We start from the raw sequence: 23,946 nt of genomic DNA on the forward strand, positions 1-23,946 counted from the left end.
TTGTGACTTAATGAAAGGAGGAACTGGAGCTCCGGAGACTGGCAGTGGGATAAAGAGGCCTTTGACTTCCGTGACACCAGTTCAAACACAGCTCGCATTTGGCAGTGATTGAAAGTTATTTGCAGCTAATGACTATTTGGTGGCCTTTGTGAAAGGAGCTGGTGATCTCAACCACTTTTCAGTGACCATATTATAAAAAACACCTTCTAAAGAGAAACACAAATAAGCACCCTGCTCTCTGCAGAGAGGCCAAAATGAATGGATGGACAGTGACTGAACTATTTTTCACTCTTCGATGTGATCCTTCCAGCTACATACATTGAAAGGTATTTTTGCCTAAATGTAATTGGGCTAAATGACTTGCTTACAATCTTTTTATTATCCAATCCAATATGCTTTACTCTCATATGAATAAAGTCTTTGGTTTTACTCTGGATACGCGGTGTCCTTTAATTAATCTACTGTAGTTATTTTGTCAGCTTTAGTCACTCTATGTAAAGCCTATCCTTAGTGAATTTTCTCTTTTTTGGTAAGGAGCTTGTAAGAAAATATATAATCTCAATCTCCATTCAAGTGACTGAAGACATTTAAAAAAAAAAACAACATTGAAACTTGAATCTCTAAAGCAGTACTTCCCCCCCCCCCCTCTCTCATTTATTGAAACATATGTTCATGGTTGTCCTTTTACCAGCTAAACTGTCCCTCCAAGAAAGGCCTTTGCAGCATCCCAAAATAGAACTGGGTCATCTCTATGCTAGACATCAATGTATGTGCCTGGACCTTATTGATCACAGAAAAATTCCACAAAAAGAGGGTCTTAAAATAACATGGGGGTTGAGACACCAACTACCAGCATTGCCTTTTAAACCTGAAAGCTGAAAAAAATGGGGACGTGATTGAAATGGTAAAATTCCTGACACATGCTAGCAGAGGTTTAGCAAAAAGGAAAAACAACATTCTAGTGGATACGAAGCAATTAAGAGCAGGCCATTGTCCCCATCTTCACTACCTATATTTTGTACCTTCCTACTTACAGAGTTTTATATGCATGATTAGAAGAGAGGATTAAATAATGTTTGACTTGAGAATCATCCTAAAACACTAATGTAAAATAGCACCTGTCAATAAGACTTTTTATTTTTAAAGTGGTGAAAACTGATTAAATTTATGTGAAATTTTGTCCTTTTTCACCCAACTACAGAATTGGTTAATTTTGTCCCACTTTTAAAAATTGAAAGAAATTCAATTTTTTTCTAAAAGGGAAATATTTTACAAAAAAGAAAGCAAATCTCCTCCCCCCCACACTCTTTTTTTTTTTTTTTTTTTTTTTTTTAAATTTCCAGCTCTTGTACTTAGTGGCAACACAAAAGGCAAATAAGGTGTTTTACCTGTGACTGAAAATGTAATCAACGGATATTCTAAGAACTGTTGGTGCATAAGCATACCTTATGAAAGAAATGTAACTAATCTTCAGCTACTGGCCATGTATACAGCTAGTGAAACAAACTCAGACTCTGAAACAAATTAATAGCAATGCAGCAACTGAAAGGATGAAGGAATCTTAGGAAGTTCACGATATGTGCCTCTTTTCAAACAATGGTTTCAAATATGTTTTCTTTCACTCCCAGGCAGCTTTTCTACCATCTGATAGGAACTGCAAATATTATGAATAAAAATATCAGACTGTCTGTGAGGTACCATAATAACTTATTTCCTAGGCAGTATGTTTATAAATGGCTCTCTGGGGAAAAAAAATTAATTTGGCCACATACCTGTGTTGTATTTACCTTTATCCTGTATATCTGCTTTGCCTGCCTCATGCTACCTCAACTGTTGCTTCAGAGGCCTAAAGCAAATAAAGAGAGACCAAAAATAGGAGGAAAGTAAAATGTTCTTCCATTGGCAATTTTTATTTTAAAATGCACCTATCTTCCCCCATAGTTCTGTCTGTTTCCTGCAATTTCCATGCATACACTCAAATAAAACAACATTAGCTAGAAAGGAAACAGGTTGAAAAAGCAACTCTTCAAATTGGTGATTCAAATCATAACTAACTAGTTAAATGCTCAGCAATTGCTTTAAGTAAAAGGGCTACATTAAGCTGTTATGGTTCACAAAGAAGAAAAATAAATATTTATGTTAAGTTTGGGGTTGATCATAGAAAAGGAGAGGAAGCAAAAGATTCTGACATAATTCAGTTTTAAAGGTTTTCTTAAAAAATAGTTTACTTAGCTGAAGAGTGAAAAAGTAAGGATGGCCCTTTAAAAAAGGCATAGAAAAAGATGAATCCAAATAGTAAGATGTATCACCCAAGTGTCAGGAACCTGTATCTAAAAGGTGTTTTAAGAGTGTTCTCCGAGTTTTTGTATGTATGCGGAACAGGAGAGAATATGTCCATATTTGAACATTAAAACAATCACATTAGAATGCAAGCATAATTTTCACTGACATGAATTGAGTTACACCAGGGAGGTATATGGGTTCAGGCAGCTCCATTACCAATGCCCAAAGGTAACTGAAGACAGAATATGTCCCTTACAGTATATTCTACGTATGTAGGATGTGCTTAAATTTGGGTAAATGTTTTAATAAGACACCTCTCAATTAGCCAGTTTAGCCTGATAATAGTGAATGATAATGACTACTGCTTAAACAGGGTAGTAATTGGCTTTCATTCTGCTTAATGGGGATGCATTTGGCCCATGTTAAGTAGTTAAGTGATGCTGAATTGAATGAGAAATGTTAAACTCTGGTGTAAGATGAAGTGAGAATCATTTTTATTCTTGTAATTTTTATTCCATATAGCATGTTATTTCATTTAAAAGTCTCTCAAAGGGTCTCAAATTAATCAGGCCAGCTGCCCAATTCAGATGACAGGCTGCCCGCTAAGGTGTCCCAAGTAAAATATTTTAATGTATTCAAACTGTTAAAAAATCTCCTCTGTATCAGTTGGTGGCCCATAACCACTATTGAAAAATGAAAAAGTAAAACCACCCTCTCCATACACACTTTCCAAATTCAAAGTCAAATACAAATAAGGCAAAGAAACACAGAAAAATGCCAGAGATTATAATGAGACCACCACAATGCCATTCTAAAGCAGAAGTTATAGTATTACTGACAGGAAAACTTTTGCAATAAGAGAAAAAATGCAGTAGGGTAATGGAGCACAGAACTAGGTGGCACATTTCAACCATGCTGCTAGTATTTCTAGGAATGGACAAAATTGTTTGATTTAAAGAACAGCTGGACACCTCATGGGAAAAGTGTGTAGAACATTCTGCTTAGCAACAATTCAGCTATATAAGTCAAATTTGCTGAATTTGTCCTTCCTCAATTTGGATAGCTAGGGATGTTCATTGCTTAAAGGGTATGTAGCTGCTGGAGGAAAAGGAAGATGACAGACAAAAATGTGGGTAGTGTAAGAGCATAGCATCATTTCTTGCCCCCTACAACCATTCCCATCCCAATTCAAACACTGGAGATTGGTATGAAAGCAGAGACTTTGTATCTGAAGACTTCATCTGCTTAGTGCCCTCTTAAAAAGTTATAATCCTCTGTTTGTGAAGTCACAATGGGGTGCTTGGGAGAAGATTACAATGTCACAAATCTGATCAGAGAATTACAGCTACTTCAGGTGAGGAGTAAACAAGAGGAGGCAGCAAAATCTTCAGTGACAAAAAGATCCTGTTTTCATACAGATAAATGTCCTTCAGAAAAGGGAACACGGTGTCACATGACAAGAAGTCCATATGAAAAGTTATCTGGAAAATCAAGTCCAAAATAAAGTATATTTACATACAACAGAGCACAGAAAATAAAAGGCAAGTCCAATGATATAATACAGTATACAGGGAGTATGAAATAATCAACTATGCAGAAGACATAGGCTCTTAGCCAATTTAGTTACAAGACCAATGCTGTCCCACACCCACACCTCCCTGGATGGCAGCAAAACAACTAACTGATCTCACAGAACTCGATTAGACTCCTACACATTTGGAGCCTAACCAGATACTAAGAGCCCATCATAAAAACCACTGAGGGTCCCCAATTCCTAAGTCAATGAGCACTGAAGGCATTCAGCACCTAACAGGATCAGTCAGTCCCTAGTTCATTGGAAAGGAAAGGGGGGCTGTATTCGCCAGTACTCTAGCTTAATCAACATACACAGATCCAATTTTATAGCTAGGTAGATGATAGATTTGGTCTTTTATCCCACTGGCACCCTGTCACACAGTTTAGGTCTCACATGCAAGAGAATTATATATACACACTTTAAAAAAAATCCTTTCCCATGGATTTAAATAGGCAGCCTTAACTGCATGCTTACTGAGAAAACTATACACCATTACAGAAACATTCTCTTCTCACCCCCTATTGAGCTCAGGTGGAGATGGAGGCCCATACTTCTCTTGAGTGGCAAAAGCATAGTGAACAAATGGTCTGTTCCAGCATGTCGAATCCTATGTTTCCATTCAGGCAGGTGGGAGCCATTAGAGAGTGGACTGCGATTTGCCCCTTCTGCCAGTGGAATTCTATTTCTTCCTATCTGAGAAAATGTGCTTGGTGACAGGACCATGCACCCTAGTCTGGCATGTCAGTCAAATGGGAGCCCTCTCCTGCCAGGGAAAGTGGCACCATAATTCATCTGTGAGCCTGTGTCATTCCGTTAGTGTGGACATGACTAAACAGTGAGTGCTTTTGCATTAACTGTGTTTGTGACAGGACACAGCATCAGAAATGGGAAACCGGCCTGTAGTGAGCTGCCCCCCCACAGCTATCCCATTTTGGGAAGAAAGACAGCTTCTGCTCAGTGTGAAGTTCTGGTTTTAAAAAAAGGAGCATAGAAGACATTATACTGCATAAGGAATTGGATGGCAAATTATATTGACGATGTTATAATGTCAATGGTGCAGCCTCGTCTGGAGCAGTGTATGCAGCTCTGGTCACACCACCGCAAGAAAGGATGCTACAGATTTAGAGGGGGTACAGAAAAAGGTGACCAAAATTATCAGGAGCATGGAAAACCTTTCATATGAAGAGATATGGAAAAGACTGAGATTGTTTACTTTAGAACAGAGACAAATAAGAGAGGAAATAAAAAAAGTATATAAAATAATGGGTGGTATACAGAAGGCAGATAGGAAGAGCAGAAGCTCCCAGTCTCATAACACAAGAGCAATAAAATAGAAAGGCAGACAATTCAAAACTGATAAAAATAAATACTTTTTCATTAAACAGTTACACTGTGGAACACTGCTATAGGATCTTGAGGCCAAGAACTTGGTAAGATTCAAAGTCATATTGAAGGATTATATGGATTACAAGAACTTTCAGAGTTGCAAACAAAGAAAGTTTTTTAAAGGATTAAAAACTTCACACACTTCAGGTCTTAAACTAATCTCCAACTATTAGGGGTTAGTAGGAGGCCATCACATGGGTCAGATTATCCCAGATCTGCGTACTGTGGGATTTTTGCAACTTCCTCTGATGTAATTGATACTGGTCAGTGCCAGAAACAAAATACTGGACTAAACAGACTATGTGTTTGACCCAGTATGGCAAATTCCTATATTAAGCAACTAGATAACCAAAGACTCCTGCTTTTGTGGCCTCTCCTGTCACAGTCACACAGACATGCTCTTGATAGAGGATACTGTACCTCTAGAGTGAAACACAAGGAATCTGAGAATCCACATCTGAACTGGAATATCCTTTACAAATAGGCCAGCCAGTGTACAGGTGGTAGAGAATGGAAGATGGCACCTAAGTAAAAACAACTAACAATGCAATAGCATACCTGCAAGAAGAGAGAGGAAAAGCAAAGAAGATCTAGCCATGGGAGAGGATGCACAAATGGGGGGAACCAAACAGGGTCAGTTCAGCTAAAATTGAGGCCACCTGAAAAGCCATAAGATTTGGTACTGAGGCTACAAGGCTTGTGATTCAGCAGGTGGCATGTGCCCCCACCACAAACCACTTTGCAATGCCAGCTTGGGCACAGAGGGTTTAGTCTCGCAGATGAGTTGAGGGCAACAGATAATGAGTGTGTGTGTGTGTGTGTGTGTGTAAAATTAGTATGCAGAATGTTCCTTGCAGAATATCCTAAGCTGCACTGCAGGAAGAGAATGAGTTTACAGGGGGCTTATGGTGTTATAACCAGGGAGCTCACAGTCAGCCTCGAAGCAGTTCAATACTGCATTTATTATCACACTAGCAGTTCAATCCACCTCTGGTGGGGTGGAGTCTCATGACCCCATGGCTTGCAGGTTTGGCAGCCCCAGCTGAACTGGCCCTGCAAATAAGGCAGAGGAAAATGTACAGTACAGAAAAGGACAAAGCTGGAAAAGGAGACAAATGGCATGTGTGTGAGAGTGAGCGAGTGTGGGTGTGTGTGTGTGTGGGGGGGAGTATCTACAAACATTCTTTAATCACTCAGCCTTGTTCTGCTTTTATAGCTGTTATTTTCCATTGTAGCTGCTTTGGGGCTTATCTTTCTCTGCGGAGTATCTGAAAATGCCCAACTAATCTTAGATTTTGCTCTGAATTTGCTCTTGTTGGTCTCTTTTTTCACCTGACTTCCTGGTCTCCTTTTGTTGATCCTGTCCTTGTTTCCTTTTTGTATGTGCCTGCAGGTAGTTTTCATAGCAAAATCTTGCTCTGCTTTTCTGCCCTCTCCCCCCCTTTTTGTTTTATCATGCTGCCTGTCTCATTTGCTCTTTTTCTGATGTCTGCAACTACTCATTTACTAATAAATTCTATTTTATTTCTTCTCCCCCCTCCCCCAATTTTCCTGGTCTCCAAGCACAGAGTAATTGACTTTTCTGCTACAGAAGGAAGTGAATCCTCAGGCCATGCTATAGAATAGCTTTCATTCTCAGAGGGTTGAAGAGAAGGAAGATTTTAATAATGATCTATTCCTGAGCTTCAGGAAGCTTCAAGGCAGACCACATGCTGAACAAACTTATTATTGCTATCAGGGTGCTGGCATATCTCTGCCTCTCCCTAACCCTAAAGTCAGGCAGCCTAACACCAATAAATAAAGCAGGGTGAGCTGCACAATGCATTTCACAAATAGGTGTCATGTGGGGGAATTTATCAGTCCCTGACATATTGGGTATCTATTTTGTGTTTAACGATTGCTTGATATGCCCATCGCTGTGACATCTCAGCAAAAGACATAAATTAAACATGACACTACCATGACTGAATGGAATGCAGCTTCTATTGTAATAAACTGTAGCCATGTAGGTATTGTCACTGTTTTCTGTCTGCCATGTGAAAATTCCCAGCAAGCGCAGGGATTAGAAAACAGATGCATCAGCTCCAAAAGCACTTCCACTTTCAAAATCTCCATTAGCTGTACAGGGTCTGTGAGACACAGCAGAGTAGTCTAATATTAGACAATAGAAAGTTGGGGTGCACAATCACTGTACTCAGCTTATTAAACCACAAAAAAAACCTTCTTCACCTGTTGGGATTGTGATGAGATGCTGGCACCTTAGCTTTTAGGGTTCTTTGCTCTCTCCCTTCCATTGCTGAGAGTCAGAATTTAGTTGTACCTCTCCTCTCTTCAAACTATCAGAGGGCTCAGGTGCTTCTCCCCTCCTGTTCAGCTCTTATCTGGATCTCTTCCAGAGACAGGCTGCCTAGAGCACTGCTCTCCCTCCTGCTGGCTACTCCATGTCTAGTGCTTTTAAGGAAGGAAAGCAGCAGGCACAGCAGGCTTCTGCATCTGAAGAACCTTTTGTCAGCTGCTTCTTGTCTGCCACATTTACTGACCCAGCAGGTGTCTAGCTTCTGTGTTGATGAACTGCAGCACACTCCTCTCCTATTCTTCCTTCTTGTATTGGCAGTAGGGAGACAGAGGTCTAGCCAAACACACTATATTCTCACATGCCCTTGTGGACCTGACAGTCCAGGGATTGCAGAGTTAACTCAGGTCAGCTGGCAGCATATCATCAACTTTATTGTAGCTCCAGCAGCCAATGAGACCCATGGCTAAGTTATTACAACATCACCAGTTACCACTGTCTAGGCTAAGACTTACTATGCTTGCTGGAGGTTTTGGTCATGGCGCAAATACTTTGACTCTATAGTGCTCTCGTTTTTGGCTTTTTAAAATTAAAATTAATTAATTAAATACTAGCAGCTGCACAGTGCCAACCAGTTACATGGAGTATCATGCTGGGCAACATAGCAGTGTTGGAATGCCAGATATAACGTATCAACCCAGTCAGAGCCTTGAGCTTGAAATTATCCCTGTTTGGTAAGCCAGCTATTTCCAAATATCAATCAGAAAATACATGGCTGATGGATATCAGGATTCAACATGCCATTAGAGGTCATGGGTAGAGCTAGTTGGGAATTTTTCAGCAAACATTCTGCTTTGACATTTTTTAAATGAAAAGTTTTAGTATTTAATCCTAAATGACATTTTAGTTGACCCAATGAGAAAATTATTATGGATTATCAATTCACATCTTTTTGGAGGGGATTTTGACTTGTCATCCCATTTCAAGATGGGATATTTTTTTTTTAAATAAAATCTCAAAGTCTCACAGGACAGAAAAATTGCTTCCTGCCCAATTCCAATCAGAGGATAAGTTAGATTTCTATGTCTCCTGGGAGTATCCCTGCCACTGAAACCTCATCTAGACTTGGAAAATAGGTTGCATTTTTAAAACATGTAGCTAACACGTTTTACCTAACAAAATTTTAAACAGGACTTTGCACCTAGTGTAGGCAGGGCAAGTCATGCTGAAGAACTTTACCTGGTTGTGGTTAAGCCTAGGCTACTCCTAGTGGCTAGATTTAGACAATCAAATCACCGGCATGATAGTTCGCATTATATCCTTCTTAATTCCATAGTAAGATTTTTCTGAATATCATTCAAATATTGGGGTATTAATCCATCTCTGTTAAATTACCTGTGTTTGGTGGGGAAAAGATAAATTGGCTCCACAGTGGCATTTGGTTATCATATTCACTCAAAGAAAACATAAGAAAGATTGCATCTGAATTAGAATTCAAACAGCTGAGAGACTCAAAATCTTGAAAATGCAACTGGCATACTTACCACTGATGGTAATTTCGAGACTTACAAATTGTAGGATGCAAAAGAGAGTGTGTGATTGTAGACGGCTCAGATTTCCCTTTAAGTCTTGGAAATCCAGTCTAATGTAGATGCTTTTATAAGCATGCATCTTTTCCTCGCTTATGCAATGTACTGTGTCTCAGTTTGGCCTTTTGCTTAATTAGCCTTTGTGTTAATGGCCAGTTGATTGTGAAACTTGAATAATGTTTTCCATCCAATGATCTAGCCTTGCATCAGTACTTCAGTGTGAATGAAGAAGGCTACTGTAGCAGACAGTGAGCAGCAATGAAAGAGGTTTTGTCATTAATCAACTTGAAAGTCACCATTTAGAATACTTCATGGCCTCAGACAAAAGCTGGCAAAGTAGAAATCAGATTCCACAGACATACAAAAAATAGCTAATATATTTAATTATTAAATCTTCATAAATTGTTGAAGAGCTGAAAAGCAGCAACATTAACTCTGATAATAGCCTGGTATTAAAGTGGGACTTCAACACTTGGGTGCACTTGGAAGAACGAACATTTTTATACTTAAATCCATTTTCTTTGTCAGTATTTTTTCATATTTCCCTTGTTGCTATTAAAGATGTGTCTGAATAAGCATGAGAGGCTTGACAGAGAGGTGGAAGCTAGACAAAGAACTGTGGCCACCTACACTTTACCTATACTAGACAAGATTTCCACCATTGCAGGTCCACCAGTGGTAGCAACAATGAAATTGCTAGTGTAGACATGCCACCAGTATTTTTACCACTGTATTATCTACACCCTATTCTGAACAAGACTAAAGGACATGTTGGTAAAAATGTTGATGCCCTATTAACACCAATGCTCCCACCAGTGGAGCTGCAGTGTTGTTAGTGCAATGGCATGAGACTTTCCAAAAAAGTCTAGTGAAGACTCAACTGTAAAGGTACAAGCCAAATACATGGGTGATACAGCTGGTTTGCAAAGAGTGCCCAGCTACTTTCAAAGCCATTTGGTACAAGCCATCAGAATAAAAGGCTTTCCTCAGCTGGGCTCTAGACTCAGTAGAAAGGAAATGGATTTTCTTTAGCTCTAGCTCCTCGTGTGATAGTAGTCATTCAGTCGATAGGGGTCATTATTACGGTTGGTTGGGAATTTTCCAATCAAACTTTTTTGGGAGGTTGGAAAATGCTGATTTGTCAAAACCAAAAATGTTTGCAGGAAAGGGTCGGTCTCGATGAAATTATAATTTAGAAAATGTTTGGAAAAACATTTAAAAAGTTGTCAGGATGCCCCATTTCAACACTTTCAAAATGAAAATGTTCCATTTTTCAGTTTCAAACTACTTTTCATTTTGAAATGTAAGTTAATTTACAGTAAAGATGTAAAAAAGATTGATATGGAAACAAAATGTTTTGAAATTATTAGAATTAAACATTTGAACTGACTGAATCAAAAAAATTTTCTCTTCAGATTTTTGATTCAGTTTTTTTTTGAGATGTTAACTTTTTGTCCCAATTTGGAACAGAAAAAAAATGTTTAAAAATCCTCACAGAATGGGAAAACCATTTCTCAACCACCTCTAGTCAGTATCCACTAATTACACTCCTGCTATTGCCCCTTGTTATATTCAGTGATAGCAAGGAGGAACATTCAGTTATTAGATCCTAGATTTGTGCCACCCCTATCCTTCATTCATTGGGGTGTCCTCTCTCAACTGGTTTATACAAATGCTAGGAGGAGGGACTTGATTGCATTTCTCCCTGGAGCTCAGCTTCATTAGAGAACTGTAGGCAGCCAGGTGGCTCCATTCCCTTGCAAACCTGGCAGCTTTTGCAGTGGAATCTGGCTTCTGCCAGATCCTGTGGGGGAGGGTCCTTTCACTCCATCATAATAAGCTTTTTCTCCCTTGCAACCCAGCTTTTCCTTCTACTTTGTCATAATCCTATGTCTGATGCTATGAGGGTTACTGTATTGTCACCAATTCAGCATTATGGTTTCACTGCGGGAGTAGGTAACAAAAATGGGCTGTTCTGTGAATGTTAGGAGTTCAGAAACTCTATATACTTGACAACAGCATTGTTATTTGACTGGCACACAGTTCAAAATACTGTAAAGCACAGAGCTTGGTAACAGACTCACCAAAAGGGTATGCTGACCATGTAGAAATCTAGCTTATTGGGAGCAGCATACAAGTCTGATTCACCTAGTTAGACAGAAGCTAAAAGTATGGTGGAAAAGCTCATTGTTCAAGCATGTACATTTTAGGGGGAGGGGGAGTAGTCATGCTGTATTCACTTGTCTAAAGGGACAAACCAGACTGAGAACAGATATAAAATTTGTACTGATACGACAGTCCAGAAGCACTCACCAGCTTCTGTTTCTAGACTTGAGGCAGCTGCTACAGTAAATGTTATCTTGTTCTGCAGCTATGACACCTATTATCATGGGTGGTGGAGAGGAAGGGGAGGAATTAAAAAACAAATGGCCTCTGGCCTTTAGAGATATATCTACTTTTAGAATGACCTCATTATTGGTCATCATCATCAAATGTTAATGATGGACCTGAACCAAAACCGCAGATTCAAATACGTTCAGGTTGGAATATGGAACTAAATGCAAGTTTTGGCCCATATAATATATATACACAATATGTGTTTGTGTTCTCTCATATATAACTGCAAAACCATGCAGTTAGTGCTGCAATGAACTCAGCTGTAACATATTAATCAATACTTTAAAATAATATTTATTAATCCAAGTCTTTGTTCTGTTCATATATGCTCCTTTAACCATACCACAGCCTGTGAATATATTTACTGGGGCAATTTAGATAGGCTGTATTCTAACACTAATTTGTTTTCTGGTAACACCATGATATATTCAGTCTGTCTAGTCTGTAATGCATAATGACGATCAAACCTAAAGATTTATTTTAAATGAGACACTCTTTTTTATATATATTTTTTTTAATACAGATGGTTCACAGATGAATAATGTGGTACCAACTTCTCCTCTCCTCCCTCAGATGGCACATCCACATTCATACCCCAGCATCGGACAGATCACAAATCCTTATGAACAACAGCCCCCGGGCAAGGAGCTTAACAAGTATGCCTCCCTAAAGGCAGTCGGTAAGCAAGAAAAATAATGCATGGCTCCTCATTTAATTAAATATGCTGCATATTCTGGTATTAGCTAACAATCAGCCTCTAAGTTAAAAAGAAATCCTTACTGTTCTGACCACTTAATTGTAGATTTTGAGCCATTCTAATACTATTTCAGTTAGAAAGTACTCCATAAATTAATACCAAGGTTACTTTACAATTAGGCATAAGAAAATTACAACTAAGGATTTTGTACATAGACACTATTTTCAGTTTATAGCACCTTTGCTGTGTTCACAAATACTGCATTTCCACATACAAATCAATTAATTGTGTACTGAACAGATTCTTAAGTAAGTAGTTACCCCGTCTGTGCACTCAGATAAGGGATAAGCAAGAATAGATGAATGTGCAAATTTAGAGAATACAATTTAGGCACCATACAGAAAGCACAACTATGTACCTTCAGTCAGAATGGCCTTTATTTGTAGCAGTTAGCAGACTATTGGGTATAATCTAAGTGTTTTGTGAGGCCTCATGCCTTTAACCACCTATACATACACACTTGTGGCTTATTGCTGTCGGAGTATGGCTCATTAATTAAATATATATGTATAGTTTTTAAAACTCTTGAAAAAGCAGTTTGTATGGGTGGGGACAGCAGTGGACAGATGGGGGATGCAATGTACCCTTCCTTTATGGAAGTTATTTTTCTAATACATTTTGATAGATGTATCATCCCCTAGCACAACACTTAGGGATATGAAATGTTTGTTACCTTATCACTTCTGTCCCCTTCTAGTCAATAAGAAAGCAAAAATTAGGGATTCTGTCCATTCTTAGCTTCCCACCAACCTTTTCCCAGTTCGTATATATGGAAGTTAACACCATTTCCTCCTAATTTAGAACAGTATCATACCTTCTGTTTTCAGAGGTGGCTATTTGGATCAGACAAATAGTTGGACAGCTGAGAAAACTCAGATATTCAAAGGAAGTCATCACACCAGAACAATTATTCATTGCAAGTTGAAATCTGAGCTTGGTGGCAAATGATTTTTCCACGAACACTCACAAGATCCACTAGTCTGAGACCATATTAATCAAGTTTTACATTCAGGTGGCTTTTTACTAGAGTGATACAAAACCTGCCAGTTTCAGTTGTTACCCAGAGTCGTCTCTTGAGCAGAGATGCCACTGGCAAACAACAAAGACTTTGATGCTGTTCTACATTTACACCAATTTTGCCCTTTCATCTGGCTGTATACACCTACACTTAAATCATAAAGTTCACTCAGATTCTAATCACTTTAGTTCCATCACTTTAGTTTTTCCTTTGCATTTGATGACAAGTGATTTAAGCATTGATCCAATTGCCTACAGCAGAAATGTAATAATGAGTGTAGTTTTCATCTCTCTGTGGTATATGGAAACAAACCATAGCCATTTAAGTGCAGCTCACGCTACATGATCTTTATGTTAGGAATCAGTTGACTATGCTTAATTCCCTTTTCTTGCAGAGAAACATTACTGTCAACTATTAGCAACCGGTATTACAGTATGTAAATATCACCAATCATAACGTGGTCTTAAAGTCCAATTGATAAGACGTTTAGGCAATTGAAAAAGTGATGCATTACCAGATACAGACAACTACTCAGTCAGCAGAGAACTTTATGTAAGATACTGTAAGAGCTCTATTCTTAAAAACCTAGTGGCCCATAGTAATTCAGGAGACACAGTGCTGCACCTGCATAAAGTTTAGCACTTCAGACAAACTCAGGATTCCCGAGCACAAGAACTGCTAAACGAGAACAGTGCCATCGTTATTAATTAAAACCAGCTGATTCAGCACAAAGAGGGGGAGGGAACAGAGTTGAAATGGCCATCATTTACATTATATATTTTATTTAAATTGGAAAGGATTTTACATGAGGAAATTCAAACAGCAGATTCAAACGTCTCTCTCCTATCTAAGGTGACCATACATCCCGTTTTGGCCAGGACAGTCCCTTTTTAGGCCCTGTCCCGGCCATCCCAACTTTTTTGGCAAAACTGAGCTTTCATCCAGTTTGCTCTTGCTAACTGATCATCAGCAGTTGGCAAGAGAAAACTGGACAAATGCACAATTTTGTCAAAAATGTGCAGTGGGAGCCCTAGCGGGGTGCGGCAGAACGTGTGCGTAGGGGGAGTGAGTGGCAACACCAGCACCACGCTGGAGGGATGGCTGGAGAGCAGCTTGGGCCGACTGGCCCCACATGCAGGGAGGGCTTGGACTGGCCTTGCGCTCAGGGGGAAGTGGGTTGCAGGGGGGCTCGGTCCAACACTACTTGTCAAGGGAAGGGGGACCTAGGGCCAGCCCCACGTGGACAGGAGGCAGAGAGGGCTCGGCCAACCCTGTGTATGGGGAGGGGGGGCCACAGGTGGCAGGGGGCTCAGGCGGCAGGGGGCTCAGGCCGGCCCCAGGTGGGAGGAAAACCTCGGGCTGGTCCCAGACGGGCGGGCAGGAGGCAGGGAGGGTTCGGCCAGCCCTGCATGAGGGAGGGAGAAGGGGGCCTTGGGCTGGCTCATGGGATGTCTCGTTTTCCATTTGGGAAAAGATGGTCACCCTACTCCTGTCTAAATTCCTCCTACAAGTTCCATGGAAGAGGGGATTTTTTCTTCATTTTCTGCTGTTAGCTGTTTTGTGGGGTAGCTTTTTGATGCAGCCTCCAGTGCAGGGATTCCTACTGAGTGTAGGCCAGGAACTGAGATTGCCAACCAACTTGTATATTTATTTATGTCTGTGTAAAACAGTACTATTCTGATGTGATAACTTTTTACACCCACTTTGCATTTATGTAAAGGACTACTAAAGGTGCAGGATAATGGCAAATTGAGCCGAATAGCTGTTTTCCCCTTCCCCAAGCAGAATTTTATTCTCTCTCTCCCCACTTCCCCAGAAACAACACCCGCTTTCCCCACTGGAATCTTATTGGGCCTTTCTGGAACCAAAGACTACAATTTGCACTTCCCAGCAATAGTGGGAGCAGATCCAAGTTCATGAATCACTAATAAACTCGTGTTTATTCCCATCTGCTAACCCCTTTCCATGCTCCATCTCTATCCAGCCAGAATTTTTTCCCCCCACCCCAACAGCACTAGATGCCTGCCACCGCCCATGATGGATATCAGGGATGACATCTGATGATATACGTTCCCCTGTTGCCTGCTCCCATGGATTTGAGAGCAATAGTTCTCACCCGAGTCCATGTCATTTGACTTGTTTTTAACTAGTTAGAATTTTAGAATCATTCCCAAAGATTAAACACACACTATTATTTGTATTACATGAGAGTCTAGGAGCCCTAGTTGTGGACCAGGACCTCATTATGCTAGGTAATGTACAAATACAATATACTAAATGTTCTACAAGCTTTTCCGCAAAGCTACCTCCTTCAAAAAATTGCATTGAATGCTGGGTGGTAGGGAGCACTCAACGTTCAGCCATCTTAACTTTCTGATCACCTGCAATGGCAAGATCCTGGTTTCCTTTGGTACTTTTACAACATTTCATTATTTATGTGGAAAAGTGCAGAAAGTGGTTTTCTACACAAATTATTCTTATTTCCAATTCATCAACCTTGTTTGTACTCCATGCTTAAATGGTTGTGATGGGTCAGATCACAGAAACCCCCTGGGAGCTGCCACCTGATGTGCCAAGACTACTTCTGCTCCTGCTTTCCTGCCCAACTCCCAATGGGTCCAAACCCCAAATAAATCTATTTTACCCTGTATAAAGCTTATACAGGGTAAACTCATAAATTGTTTGCCCTCTATAACGCTGATAGAGAGACATGCACAGCTGTTTGCCTGCTGCCCCAACCCCCCAGGTATTAATATATACTCTGGGTTAATTAATAAGTAAAAAGTGATTTTATTAAATACAGAAGGTAGGATTTAAGTGGTTCCAAGTAGTAACAGACAGAACAAAGTGAATTACCAAGCAAAATAAAAAAAAACACGCCAATCTAAGTCTAGTAATAAAAACTGAATACAGATAAAATCTCACCCTCAGAGATGTTTCAATAAATTTCTTTCACAGACTGGAGCTGGACACCTTCCTAGTCTGGGCACAATACTTTCCCCTGGTACAGCCCTTGTTCCAGCTCAGGTGGTAGCTAGGGGATTCCTCATGATGGCTGCCTCTTTTGTTCTGTTCCACCTCTTTATATGGCTTTGGCACAAGGTGGGAATCCTTTGTCTCTCTAGGTCCCCCCCCAAAATGGAAAAGCACCAGGCTTAAGATGGATTCCAGTACCAGGTGACATGTTCACATTTCCTGTAAGACTCCAAGCTTTCAATCCTCCCAGCCTGACTCACAGGAAGGCTTGCCTGCAAACAGAGCCATCCACAGTCAATTGTCCTGGCTGATGGGAGCCATCAAGATTCCCAACCACCATTAGTGGCCCACACTTTGCATAATTACAAGATGGGGGTAGTGTACCTGAACATGTTCACTCAGTCTGAGAGCTAGGATTTACTAAACACAGAGTCACTTCCTCATAAGACTTTAGAATCCCTTTTTGAGCCTTTGGACATTCAGAAGGTATGATTAGTCCAACCTGAACTCCTCCTCCTGAGCTATAAGAGTTGAATGCCATACTGTAGCTGAAAGCTAACTTTCCCTCAGTCAGAGATTCATACAAGGTATTAGTTATCTTCATGCATTAATATATAGGCAAACAGTTAGCATTTTTAAGGCCCAATTCTGCACTCCTGATTTACACAAGCAGTTCATTTCTTTCCATGATCTTCAAGGAGTGGCAAGTGGCCAAAGCACCTATCCTCAGTGGAACTACTTGCATAAACAAACAAGACTATCTGCATGCAGCAGAATGACCAAGTTTGCAGATGACATTAAACTGGGAGGAGTGGTAGATACTTTGGAGGGTAGGGATAGGATACAGAGGGCCCTAGACAAATTAGAGGGTTGGGCCAAAAGAAATCTGATGAGGTTCAACAAGGACAAGTGCAGAGTCCTGCACTTAGGACGGAAGAATCCCATGCACCATTACAGGCTAGGGACTGAGTGGCTAGGCAACAGTTCTGCAGAAAAGGACCTAGGGGTTACAGTGGGTAAGAAGCTGGATATGCGTCAACAGTGTGCCCTTGTTGTCAAGAAGGCTAATGGCATTTTGGGCTGTATAAGTAGGAGTATTGCCAGCAGATTGAGGGACATGATCATTCCCCTCTATTCGGTATTGGTGAGGCCTCATCTGGAGTACCGTACCCAGTTTTGGGCCCCACACTACAAGAAGGATGTGGAAAAATTGGAAGGAGTCCAGTGGAGGGCAACAAAAATGATAAGGGGGCTGGAGCACATGATTTATGAGGCGAGGCTAAGGGAACTGGGATTATTAGTCTGCAGAAGAGAAGAATGAGGGGGGGATTTGATAGCTGCTTTCAACTACCTGAAAGGGGGTTCCAAAGAGGATGGATCTAGACTGTTCTCAGTGGTAGCAGATGACAGAACGGGGAGTAATGGTCTCAAGTTGCAGAGGGGGAGGTTTGGGTTGGATATTAGGAAAAACTTTTTCACTAGGAGGGTGGTGAAGCACTGGAATGGGCTACCTAGGGAGGTGGTAGAATCTCCTTCCTTTGAGGTTTTTAAGGTCAGACTTGACAAAGCCCTGGCTGGGACGTTTTAGTTGGGGGTTGGTCCTGCTTTGAGCAGGGAGTTGGACTAGATGACCTCCTGAGGACACTTCCAACCCTATATTCTATGATTCTATACCCTCTAGTGAGAAGGATTTGGTAGGGTGGAGCCACGCCCCCTCCTAACTCTGCAGATCCTGGGGATTTGCAAAGAAGGGATTCCCACTCTGTGCGGAGACAGGGGCTATCTTGCAGGAATGATTGTTGCTCCACTGATTCATCTTCTCCAAGCAGCACAGCCTTTGAAGAAGCTACCACTCTTAGCTGGGACCCCTGCAGATGCTCAGTGAAGCCACACACGAGACCTAAAGGAAAGTACTGTAATATGATCCTGAATTATATTACCTCCCACGCAGACTGTTTTAGAGGGCAGGGATTTCTGCATGGCTGACAGTGGCAACTCTACTATGATTCCATGGAGCTCCAGTTAAGGGGCATCTACACAAAGCAAGGGGTGAGTTGGGGAGAAATAGGTAGAAAAACAATACTATTGAAGCACTATCCCATCCTTGAACACAACACAGAAGATGTGTTTATGGCTTCATGGGGGATGATCCTTTAGAAAAGTCAGAATTAAAATTATTAGGCATAATGCAATTATACTATGCTATCAACTGCTGCCTACCACACTGTTAGACTGATAAGTAAACGTTTTTTTGCAAAGGCTCAAAGAGGGATTGCAAAATAAATACCACACTGGTATTTTTTCATTTCCAACAGCAAAGAAATATCAGCAACCGTTTCCGTTAATGGTGGCACAAAATGGATTAAAAGAATCTTAGACACAGGAATAGCTCACTGGGTTTAATGCCTAGGAAACAGACGTGAAAGTACAGATTAAGGCATCATTTGTCATATCCAGAGGGTGATTCAGTTAATAATTTCATATATTTAGAGGTATGTTCAGTGTCATCTATAATGCTAGGCAAAGACGAGGCAATTTGCCTGATTCAACATTGGGGCCATGGATCTATCAGAACCAAGTGTGACATAAAAGTCTGATTTTTCTAATATATATAAAATCGACTGTGGCTGGAGCTTTGGGGTGTTCATTTACTAAGGGAGTATTATGTTAGATAATCCCTGCTTTTCCCCCAAGATACAGGAGATGTAGTTCTAAGCATCTTGGCATTAGTGGGCTAAGCATGAAATCAGAAATACCTTGGGACCACAGTTTTGAAGCTCAGTGCTGTCCAAGGAGCCCTTCTCTCTTCTCATATAGACAAATTGTGTCATATCTGACTACTCTGTGTGTGGGTGTTTCTGCTGAGAACTTGAAAATTGCTGTCCATTTTGTGCAGATTTTCGGGGCCCATTCCTGCTCCCAGTGAAATCACACAGACTTTCTATTGACTTCAGTGGCAGCCTGATTGGTTCCTGTATATCCCTTTGCTGTTGTCAGAGGGAAAAAACCCCTATCCTGATGTCCTTAATCACAATTTCCCCCTTTCCTATCATGCAATGCACTAATTGTCACTTTCCACCTCAGAGATGGGTGTAATTTAGCTGGGAGCACTCTGGTTGTGAAATGCCTTGGTATCCCAGATACCATACAATATCAGTAGTTTGGCTGGTGTCTTACTGCAGCCTTTAAGAAATTACATTTTACTGTCGACTCTTTTGCTACCTGGTGATTTTCTCTTTCTGGGCCTGGGGAATACGGGGATTAGTAATCAATCATCACAAAAGGCAATGTTCATGTTACAGACACATCCTTCCCTCAGCAACTGAATAGAGCTGTGAAAAGGTAGCTCTTTAGGGATAAGACTGGTCTCAGTAGAAGTGACACCTAGACTGTGGAGAGAGAGGAGGAGAGACTGCGAACAGCGCTAGGTCTAGTAGAGGCAGCTTTAACACTGAAGTAGGAGACACACAGACACTTTCATTTGTGTCATCTCACCTTTACTTGTCAAGTAGTGTATCCAGCTTTAAAGAATTTTGCAGGCAGTAAGGATGACTATCATTTTTAAATAGTCACTAAAGTATAGAAAAGATTTAGAAACTATTATTCAGATTTCACCTTGAGAGAGAGAATACCTGGACTATTGGATGTCTAGTTATTTTTGATAAATAGATTTAAGATTTACTAAGCCAAACACTGCATGTTTTTTGTCTTCAGGAATGAATTTGAGCCAGTGTTTACTTTCATTGGTGAGGGTGAACCTGATGAAGTTTTGAGATTCTGTCAAATTCTCAACCTATTTTTCAGTCTTACATGACTAGTTTAAAATTTGCGAATCTCTTTAATTCCACTGATTCAAATCTATGTCCCGCCTGCCCAAAAAGGATTTCAGTTTTAATCAATTAACATTTTTCTAGCAAAAGGAAAGCTTGCACTATGTTTTATGTTAAAGACATCAAAAAGCTAGGCTGGTTCTTGGAAAACTAGTTGAATTTTCAAACCCATGTAATTTGAGTGTTCAGAATAAGACAAAACTAATTTCCCACATACCTGTCTTCCATAGTGTACAATGTGTAGACCTGTAAGAGCATCAGCATTGATCCAATTGGCCTAATGAAACACATTACCTGATTAGAAGGGTTTTTCCCCTCTATTGCTCGTGGTTGCATGATTTGGTGGCAACAGGCTAACAATCAAAACAGGTTTATTTCTATCCATTTAGCAGATCAGTGATGGCTAAGAAGCCAGTAAATCTAAATCCAGGGTACCTCTAGAAAAGCCTATTTTAATGAAATCTTTATGAATTACACACAGGACTTTACGGTAAGTGATGTAACAGGAAATGTGTGGGATGATGTCTAGGCCTGGTCTATGCTACAGAACAAAAGTGGTTACAGCTGAACAGAATTCAGTGCCTTTTGTATATGCCCCATTTACAAATAAAATCATGGCTTCCCCCCTCCCACTCCAATTGCCAGCCCTGCAGGATTTCACAGCGTCCGATCAAGTGATTTACACCAACATTTCAAAAAGAATCCACTCATTTTGGGTTCCCCCATGACACATCTAGGAATTGATTTCCACAGCTGCTGAGCAACCACAACTCCCACCGACTTCAGGGACCCATTGTGAGTGCGCAGCACCTCTGAAAATTGGGCCACAGGTAGGTAGGGTCTCAAATTATGGAGACTTTTGAAAATCTCAGTCTCTCAGTCCATCCATTTTGAAATGGGTGGAAAACTGACCTCACAAGGCTTTCGTGAGGTTTATCAGAGTCTGTTTATAAAGTGTTTTGAGATCTTAAGATGAAAACTGCTACATAAGTGCTGAAGTATTTTGAAATAGTCGACTTTGGATGAATGGGGAAAGATACAGAAGAGAACTTTGCCCAATAGACGAATAGTTTCTCATGAGTAGGGGCTCTCAGTACACTGTTTTTATATGCTTTATTTCATTTTGACACTCTGTGTAAAAGTCATGATAACCGTATGATATTTTGTGCCAAACTTCGATCTAAAGTTATGCTTTCTTTTTAAGTCCTCAAAAGTGAAAATTAAAACAACCTTTTAAAGAAGGGCGCTAATTTAAATCTTGTACAGTGCTGGAGTTAAGACAGAGAAGGATAATGAAAGTGTATGAGAGGGATTCTAATATCTCATTAGCATTTAAAATCAGGTGTGTACTGTGAAGTGAAATGGAAAGTTCTGGCTTAGGGAGGCAAACTCATTAAGGGACAGATTCCAATTCTCATACTCACCTTACTTGTCAAGGTAGCTCCATTGAGTTCAAAGGGGCTATTTGTGCATACTATTGAATATGAGCAGGCGTATGAGAATCAGGTCCTAAGCAGAGTATAATAGTGTCTATTTTTAAACTATTTGGATTCAGTGTACTGTGCTTATGATGTTTGTGATATGAAATAGAACAAACATACTAGCATGTCTTGATTATTTTTTAGGAGGGTATGATGGTGATTTTCCTGTGATGACACTTAAGTCAAAAGGTACTGTAGGATCTTTTGCTCTTTTGTTCTAACCAAAATCAAAACCCAAATGCAGATAAACATTAGCAGTCTTCACCTTTGTACAATGATGCACATTGACATCAGCTGTGTGGTCCCCCCCCCCCCCCAATTGCCAGATAGAGCAATTAGGCAAATGATGGAAATGAACCCTTTATGGTAAATATTATATAAATAGCAGCTGTTAACAGTCTGCCATTTTGGTATTGCAAAGGCTGTTCTAACTGGAGCAAATGAGTATAAGAAAGAAATCTCACAGGTAAGAAGTCACAGAGATTTACTCCTATACTGCAATAACAAAAGGCTGGGGGTGGGGGGCGAGTGCAGTAACATGATTTGCAAGGCACCCAATGAATTTTCACGCTTTTTTTTTTTGCCTAAAAATTGAATTTTTCTGAAATATTAGCTATATGACTACAACAGCTAAAACCCCCACTACAATATCTGTAGCGTAAGCCGGAGAGTCACATCACATCATCATGATAAGATTTCTTGCCTTTATGGAGGAGAAAGTTTATGTGCCCCAGAAAGCCAGGTAAGCCACTATTATGAAGAAAGTGTGTTTCCTCCTGCAAACCACAAGGAGTTATTGCACCACATCAGGGAAGACAGACTGGTTTGGAATGCAGTTGCCTATTTCAAAAATATAATCCTATATCTTGGGCTTTCCTATTGCATGAGTGGTGAGTGTAGAAGAATGACCTAATGGTTATGATTACTACCCTCAGTGGGCAGTCAGAAGAGGAGTTGACTTCTTATGAAGGGGGAGACTCTCTTACATGATAAGAGCAGCTAGTTGGGAACCATTTCACAGGAAATTCCACAATATATGTTTTCCATTCCGAAATGGAATGAAAACAAAATATTTCAAAATTTCCCATGAGATGAAATTTAAAATAAATAATTTCAGGTCAAAACATTTGTTTTGATTAAAAAAAATCAAAACATTTTGTTCTGATTTTGATTTTTTCATGTTTTAAAAATATGTTTACATAAAAATTTGGTTTCAAAAAGTATTTTCACTATGAAAAATCAAAATGTTTCATTCTGAAAATGCTGAAATGGGACATTTGGACATTATCAAGATGCTTTGTTTCATTTTTTTCCCTCCGAGAAACAACATTTAGTTGAAAGTGACACATTTCGTTTTGATGAACACAGTAATTTTGACAAAATGACAGTTTTGACAGCTTCAACAAAAATTTCCCTGCTCCCCCCAGCTCTAACGACAAGCTCCTCTCTTGAGATTAAATGGAGCTTCAGCCAAGGAAACTAACTGTTCAGCCAAACAACGAGCTGATACAGACTAACATAGCTACCACTCTGAAACCCATTCAGCCAAAGTGGCTCCTTTTCAGTTTCTGCCCTATTCTCTCTCTCTGTCTATGTTAACGCTATTGAAGGGTTCAGTTCCCAGGGGTTGGAAAGTTTTGTTTTGCTTTGGGGGTTGGAACAACCCCCAAAACAAAATGAAAATTCAGATGAAGCCTCCACATGTTGCCTGACTTGGGGTGAAAAGGTCACATAAAATCAGTAACCACAGAATTCAATATGGTTTACTCCCAAATTGTAAATCAACCAAAGATTCAGTGGAAACTCACCCTAGGTTTTGCTTAAAAACACATCCCTGCTTTGCTGAAAGATTCAGAAATGCTGGAGAACTCTGCCCAGGTAGAGAGTTTCATCATGAAAGTTTCATATAGCTCTAGCGCAAAACTGACAGACAGAAAGAATGTGTGAGGTCCAGCTAAGGCTTTAAATTTACATTTTCTTTGCTATTGCTCAACATGGCTCTCATTTTTTAAAGTAACAACTATTGGAACTAATTTTGTAACAGTTAAGATTTAAGAAGCCATCTGACTTCAGTTCAGAGCAGTGGTGACTAAAAGATTCTTTGAAATTGTAGCTGTTAATAAAAAGATCAAAGGAAAACTATACTTGCAAAAACAACTATAATAGTATTGCTGTGAGTTTAGCTCTCATTTTAATCAATACCATTCAGACTAAGTGCCTGAGGGTCAAATTCTTCTCTCGGAAGCAATGGGGTAAATCTGGAGTGTCTCCACTTATGGAACAGAGCAAAATCAACCCTATTTCAGCATATTGTGTCTGAATTACATAAACTGAACTGAGGCTTCTGTGTCCTTGTGCAG

At 40.1% G+C, this 23,946-nt stretch overlaps 1 protein-coding gene across 2 annotated transcripts in view; it reads left to right on the forward strand.

Annotated features, from left to right (window-relative positions):
• SHISA9 (shisa family member 9) overlaps window positions 1-23,946 on the forward strand; it is a 248,845-nt gene that overhangs the window by 207,536 nt on the left and 17,363 nt on the right. Inside the window, exons 3-4 of one of the 2 annotated variants that reach the window (XM_048867059.2) lie at window positions 12,048-12,203; window positions 21,731-21,775. In XM_048867059.2, the coding sequence (XP_048723016.2) occupies window positions 12,048-12,203; window positions 21,731-21,775 (201 nt within the window). The remainder of the gene's footprint in view (window positions 1-12,047; window positions 12,204-21,730; window positions 21,776-23,946) is intronic. The other variant, XM_048867060.2, reaches the window with a different exon arrangement.

Source organism: Caretta caretta, chromosome 10 (genome assembly GCF_965140235.1).
Source record: "Caretta caretta isolate rCarCar2 chromosome 10, rCarCar1.hap1, whole genome shotgun sequence".
NCBI lineage: Eukaryota > Metazoa > Chordata > Testudines > Cheloniidae > Caretta > Caretta caretta.